Genomic DNA, 7,150 nt, shown 5'->3' on the forward strand with positions numbered 1-7,150 from the left:
GAATCAGGCACTGGAGTCCGTTGTAGGTGCTGATGGACTGAGGAAGTTCATCATGTTGCCGGAGTGGACATTCCATAAGTTCACATCCGTCATCAGGGAGAAACATTTCAGCACATTTAGAACAAACTTCCAAATACCGGACTACATTTCCATCCGTCTTCCTTATGTGTCAGAGAAGTGTTACTATGAAGGGGTAGACGGTGTTGGAATATATGAGCAGGCGTTGAAGGCAGGACTTCGGTTCCCGCTCTCAACACTTCATAGGGAACTTTTGCACTACCTAGGGTTGTCCGTCATACAGATATCTCCTAACGCCTGGAGAGTCTTCATAGCCATGGAGATTCTCTATGGTGCATGGTCGGACGGAGAGAGGAGACTGACGGTCCGTGAATTTCTTCACTGCTATCGTCCAGACGAGATTTCTGGGTCAAGGGGGATGTATAGTTTTGCTAGTCGGAGCCCCTTGTTGAAGGTGATCTTTGAGACCCCAGACTCAAATAGAGACTGGAAGAGTCGCTACTTCTTCCTGGAGGGTAACAGATGGATGAACCATCCAGGGGAGACGGAGTACCTACCCGTTGACACAACCTGGGCGGTGATAAATCAACTGCGTATGCACCCGTCCTAGCTTGCTTCTGTTTTTCATATCCGTCTATGTGTATATTCTGACCGTCTTTCTCTGTAGGTAGACGGCGCCCGCAAGTTAGCCTTGAGGAATTCAGTTTCCTTGAAGAGATTTGCAGGAAAACTAAGCCGGAGGAAAGGACTTGGGCCAAGTTAGTGAACCCAAGAACAATACATTGGTATTGTGACGGTCCAGAACCCACTCGCGAGGCCCTTGCATACGACGAAAGAATACACAAACGTAAGTCCGTCAACTCTTACTCTTGAATTTAGCATTTAACGAAGGATGATCTTAATCCGTCCTGTATTTGTAGAAATGGACGACGCTAAGAGAAGGGCAATGATAAAATCACTAGCCGTCGAGCAAAAGAAGACGGGTGAAGTTGTCATTCCTAAGGTGCCGGGGTCGTCGGCTAAGAGGAAGCAGCCGCCAAAGTCTGACCGTCCATACAAGCAACCGAAAGTTTCATTGGAGCCCGTGGTGGGCTTGATGGCTGAGGGCGTTAAGACCGTCACCCAAGCCAAACATGGAACCGGCAAGGGCCTAATGCGTGCCCCTCCCGTCAACGAGGAGAAACCTCCTTCCCTTCTCCGTGACGATTCGAAGTATGCCTTGGAGAAACTCAAGTCAATAATTTCGGCAGAGGACTACGAGGATCTGGGGAATCATTCGACGGAAGCAATGGGGGAGACGGGTTTATTCGCCGTTGGGCAGGTACCCTTTTTTTGTCAGTGTATGCCCGTCCACTTCTTTGTTTTCTATTTAACACTTTAACTTTGTCAATTTCAGTCCTTGGTCATGATGAAGGGCTTGATGGATCGCTGCCTCAACCGTGAAGCGGCTCTTGAACGTATACGGACAAAGGCTGGGCGGACGGAGGAGGAGCTTAGTCAACTGTACAAGTGGAAGTCCACAATGGAGCAGAGGTTTGAACTGTCTGAGCAGACCAGAAAAGAGTTCGAACAGAGGACGGAAGAAGCTGGGAAGGCCTTGAAGGGTAAAGACGAGGAGGTGAAAGAGTTAAAGAAGAAACTCCGTCAAGCCGGAGAGGATGCCGTCACCGAGTATCGCAACTCTTTGGATTTATTGAAGGAGCTGGGGGGTTCGTTCCTTCAAGGCTTTGACGATGCCCTCCGTCAGATAAAGAAGACCTACCCGGATCTTGACGTGTCCATGATAACCGTCAATGACCAAGATCAGACATCCGCTCTGCCCGTCGCTTCAGAAAACACGGAAGACCTGTTTGGTGAAGATGCTGTTCAGGGCGAAGGAGAGTCTGCTCCGTCGAAGGACGTTCCAGCTGAAGAGCCGAAAAAAGTAGATTAATTTGTAGTAAATGTTGAGGAGGATCCGTCCCCTTTTTTAATGTTTTCTGTATTTTGAAGACGGTTTGTTTTAATTTAGCTTTTGCACCGAACAATATTTTTCTTTCAATATATATGTTTACGCATATTTTTGTTGCTGGTAAAGTATTTGTATCCGCTAAGGGTTTTTCTCTCCGTCTATTTGTGTATTAATTTGGACAAGCCGGTCTGTTGATCCGTTCACTTTAAAGCATTTCGAACTTCTAATCGGACTCTTCCACCTTATTGATAGGAAATACTATACCGTCTATTTTAAGGACTTGTAGGATTATTGACCATTAGGGGTGATCCGTCCACTTTGTGGACTTGTGAATTTATACACCATTAGGTGTGATCCGTCCACTTTGTGGATTTGTAAATTTTCCCCGTTAGGGATGATCCGTCCACTTTGTGGACTTGTAAATTTATACACCGTTAGGTGTGATCCGTCCACTTTGTGGACTTGTAAATTTATACACCGTTAGGTGTGATCCGTCCACTTTGTGGACTTGTAAATTTGTACCCCTTAGGGATGATCCGTCCACTTTGTGGACTTGTAAATTTATACACCGTTAGGTGTGATCCGTCCACTTTGTGGACTGGTAAATTTATACACCGTTAGGTGTGATCCGTCCACTTTGTGGACTTCTAAATTTGTACCCCTTAGGGATGATCCGTCCACTTTGTGGACTTGTAAATTTTTACACCGTTTTGGGTGATCCGTCCACTTTGTGGCGGCTGTACCGTCCACTTCATGGACTTGTAGAGTTACTCACTGTTATGCTGATTCGTCCACTTTGTGGACTTTTAACTAGCATTCGTGAACTTTGAGGACAATTGTAATGACATCCAAGTAGAAGAAGATCATAATTGTATCTAATTATAGAGATGCGTAAAGGAAAAGTGCCTGCCCCCCTTGGGCTTAAAAAAGAAAGGCACGACAAGATTGTAGCAAGAGAAACACAGTTTACAGAAAAAACTTATAAAAAGTTCATAAAAGCTAAATGGAAAATTGGTTGCCGCTCGCCGTGTTACTATTACTGGTAGTATTTCCTCAAATGCTCAGCATTCCATGGATGCGGTAGCTTCTCCCCCTCCGTAGTCTCCAGGTGGTATGTTCCTTTTCTTTTCCATGCCGTGACTCTGTAAGGTCCTTCCCAGTTGGGGCCGAGTTTTCCCTGTGTAGGGTCTCTAGCTGCACCCAGGACCCTCCTGAGTACCAGGTCTCCTACTTGGAAGTCTCTGTGTCGGACCCGGGAGTTGTAATTTCTTGCCATGCGATCCTGGTATCTTGCGATCCTTTGCTCCGCCGTCGACCTTACCTCATCTATCAGGTCCAGCTGTAGCCTCATATATTCGTCGTTCCTGCATTCGTCATGGTTGTGAACCCTGTAACTTGTGAGGCCAACTTCTGCGGGGATGACCGCCTCACTCCCGTATGTCAGTCGGAATGGCGTCTCTCCTGTTGGAGTCCTCGCCGTTGTCCTGTATGCCCATAGTATGCTTGGTAATTCTTCGGGCCATATTCCCTTTGCCCCCTCGAGCCGAGTCTTGATAATCTTTAGCAGGGATCGGTTCGTGACTTCAACTTGGCCATTGGCCTGAGGATGGGCGGGTGATGAGTAGTGGTTTTTTATTCCTAGCTGTGCGCAGAAATCCCGGAAGTGGCCGTTGTCGAACTGCCTCCCGTTATCCGAGACAAGGACTCTGGGAATACCAAACCTGCATACAATGCACCGCCAAACAAAACTTCTAATGTTCTTTTCTGTAATGGTGGCCAAGGCTTCCGCTTCTACCCATTTCGTGAAGTAGTCAATACCCACCACCAAGAATTTCAGCTGCCTTACAGCCGTTGGGAAAGGTCCCATGATGTCCAGTCCCCACTGGGCGAACGGCCATGGAGCCGTCATAGGGGTCAGCTCCTCAGCTGGCTGGCCGATAAAATTGCTGAACCTCTGGCATTTGTCGCAGCTTTTAACGTAAGACTCGGCATCCTTCTGCATGGTTGGCCAGTAATACCCAGCCCGTACCAGTTTGTGCACCAACGACCGCGATCCAGAGTGGTTCCCGCATATTCCTTCATGTACTTCTCTCATTACGTAGTCGGCCTCTTCAATCCCGAGGCATCTTAGGTAAGGACGGGAGAAACCCCTCTTGTAAAGAATATCTTTTATTAAGACGAATCTCGCCGCTTGGACTTTTAATTTCCTCGCTGCCTGCTTCTCTTGGGGCAGTAACCCGTCCTTCAAGTATGAAGTTATCTGTGTAGTCCAGTTTCTTTCGGAGCGTATCTCCTGCATATTGTCGGGGTCTATTAGTGGGAAGACTTGAACAAAGGAAAGTACATTACCCGGTGTCGTCACATGTTCTGCTGAAGCGGCTTTGGCTAGGCGATCGGCGAGCTCATTCTCTCCTCTGGGGATTTGTACGACCGTTGCTTTTAGCCCGTTGATTCTCGCTTTCACTTGATCTAGATATCTCTTCAGCCTTTCCCCCTTACATTCATACTCTCCGTTTACTTGATTGGTCACGACCTGAGAGTCGCAATGAACGGCTACACTTTCCGCTCCGGCGGCTTTGGCCAGGTCGAGTCCTGCCGCCACTGCTTCGTACTCTGCTTCATTGTTGGTAATGGGAAAGTCGAGACGGACCATACATTCGATCTTGTCTCCTTCTGGTGATAGCAACACTATGCCGGCCCCTCCAATTGCCGATTGGAGGACCCGTCGGTGTAGATGCTCCATTTGGGGGGTTCTCCTGCCCCCTTGTCCTCGTCTCGCGTAAACTCTGCTATGAAGTCGGCTACAGCTTGTCCTTTGATGGCTACACGCGGACGGTACTTGATATCAAACTCACTCAATTCTATTGCCCACAACGTCAGTCGACCCGCGGCTTCGGGATTGCTCAGTGCCCTTCGCAAGGGCTTGTCGGTCATTACGTTCACGGTATGGGCTTGAAAGTAAGGTTTCAGCTTGCGAGCCGCCGTTATCAATGCGAAAGCGAGTTTTTCCATAGGTTGGTATCTTTCTTCGGCGCCGCGGAGCGCCCTGCTGGCGTAGTATACCGGTTTCTGTGTATTATCCTCTTCTCTAATTAAAGCAGCGCTGACGGCTACAGAGGAGACAGCCAAGTAGAGGAAAAGTTCTTCGCCAGGTTGCGAGGGACTCAATAGGGGTGGTGAGGATAGGTATGCCTTTAGTTCCTCGAACGCTCGCTGACATTCGTCCGTCCACTCGAATGATTTCTTTAGTGTGCGGAAAAAGGGCAGGCACTTGTCCGTGGCTCTCGACACGAATCTATTTAACGCCGCTATCTTGCCGTTAAGGCTTTGTATCTCCTTCACATTTCGCGGGGGTGCCATTTCTAGTATGGCTCGGATTTTGTCCGGGTTAGCCTCAATCCCTCTCTGGGATACCATGAAGCCTAGGAATTTGCCTGCCGTTACGCCGAATGCGCATTTTCCCGGATTGAGTTTCATGTTGTAGGATCGTAGCGTACCGAACGTCTCCTTAAGATCTTCGAGGTGGGCTTCCTCCTTCCGGCTCTTCACCAGCATGTCGTCGACATAGACTTGAACATTCCTCCCGATCTGCTGCGCGAACATCTTGTTCATCAGCCTTTGGTATGTTGCCCCCGCATTCTTCAGGCCGAATGGCATTACTTTGTAGCAGAATAGTCCTTGGCTGGTTACGAACGAAGTCTTTTCCTGATCGGCCTCGTGCATGCGGATCTGATTATAACCCGAGAAAGCGTCCATGAAGCTTAATAACTGGTGTTGAGCCGTCGAGTCTACTAGGACGTCGACTCTTGGAAGGGGATAGCTATCTTTAGGGCACGCTTTGTTAAGATCGGTGAAATCCACGCACATACGCCACTTGCCGCTCGCTTTCTTTACCATTACCACATTCGCCAGCCAATCGGGATAGTAGACTTCCCTGATGAAGCTTGCCTCTTGGAGTTTACGGACCTCCTCCGCTATGGCTTGGTCGCGTTCCGTCGCGAACACTCTCTTCTTTTGTCGGACGGGTGGAAATGAGGGTAGTACATTCAATTTGTGAACCATGACGGAGGGATCGATTCCCGGCATATCGTCATGACTCCAGGCGAACACATCTTTATTGCTCCTCAGAAAAGCTACGAGCTCTTGACGGATTTCTGGTTTGGCAAGCGTTCCGATCTTGGTAGTTCTGTCCGGATTGGAACTGTCAAGAGTTATTTCCTCCAGCTTCTCTGTTGGTTCCGCCACCGTTCGGTGCTCTTCTATGTTCAAGGCCTGGATTTGGTCTTGCATCTCCATCATAGCGACGTAGCATTCTCGTGCGGCAACTTGGCTTCCGCGTAGCTCTCCTATCCCATACTCCGTTGGGAACCTGACCATTAGGGCGTAAGTTGATGTTGACGCCTTCCACGAGTTGAGCGTAGGTCGTCCAAGAATAGCATTGTAGGCGGACGAGCAATCGACCACCAAGAATGTCACGTTCCTGGTGATTTGTTGGGGGTAATCTCCTACCGTCACCCGTAACGTTACCGAGCCCAGAGGGAACACCTTACTTCCTCCGAAACCAACGAGTGGGGCGTCTGTCGGTATTAGCAGGTCCCTGTCAATCATCATCTGCTGGAATGCCGGATAGTACAGTATGTCGGCCGAGCTGCCGTTGTCGATCAACACTCGGTGCACGTTGTAGTCTCCTGTCCGCACGCTGACGACGAGGGCATCGTCGTGTGGATGGTGTAGGCGCCGTGCATCCTCTTCCGTGAATCCAACAATAGGTTCTTCTCCGTTTGCTATCCTTGGCACTCTGCTCGTCAACTGGACATTCTGTACCGTCCGAAGGTATGTTTTGCGAGCCTTCTTTGACGATCCGGCCGCAGCAGTCCCTCCGACTATCATTCTTATGTCTCCAATTGGGGGTCTTGGTCGCTCGTTTTCTCGGCGGAGGTGTTGTTCTTTTGGGGGTTGATCCGTTCTCCCCTTGTTGACGAATTTCTGTAGCTTCCCTTGTCGGATAAGTGCTTCGATTTGCTGCTTCAAGTCGTAGCAATCGGCCGTGTCGTGGCCGTGGTCACGATGAAAGCGGCAATATTTGTCTCTAGACCTTTTGCTGGGGTCACTCTTCAGCTTTCCTGGGAACGTCAAGGACCCTTCGTCCTTAATCTGCATTAGGACTTGGTCAATCGGCGC

At 49.2% G+C, this 7,150-nt stretch overlaps 1 protein-coding gene across 1 annotated transcript; it reads left to right on the forward strand.

The window, feature by feature from the left end:
• The first annotated feature begins 413 nt into the window (after positions 1-413).
• Positions 414-1,951, forward strand: LOC115966329. The gene is made up of 2 exons (XM_031085579.1): positions 414-1,339; positions 1,415-1,951. The coding sequence occupies exons 1-2, from the start codon at positions 911-913 to the stop codon at positions 1,949-1,951; spliced, it is 966 nt and encodes a 321-aa protein (XP_030941439.1). The 5' UTR covers positions 414-910.
• The last annotated feature ends 5,199 nt before the right edge of the window (positions 1,952-7,150 follow it).

Source organism: Quercus lobata, chromosome 11 (assembly GCF_001633185.2).
Source record: "Quercus lobata isolate SW786 chromosome 11, ValleyOak3.0 Primary Assembly, whole genome shotgun sequence".
NCBI lineage: Eukaryota > Viridiplantae > Streptophyta > Magnoliopsida > Fagales > Fagaceae > Quercus > Quercus lobata.

Bases quoted from the DNA above. Each gene is read 5' to 3' on its own strand.
- LOC115966329 (XM_031085579.1), top strand. From the start codon at position 911: ATGATCTTAATCCGTCCTGTATTTGTAGAAATGGACGACGCTAAGAGA. The intron at 1,340-1,414 runs GTACCCTTTTTT...TGTCAATTTCAG, and splicing joins GTTTATTCGCCGTTGGGCAG to TCCTTGGTCATGATGAAGGG.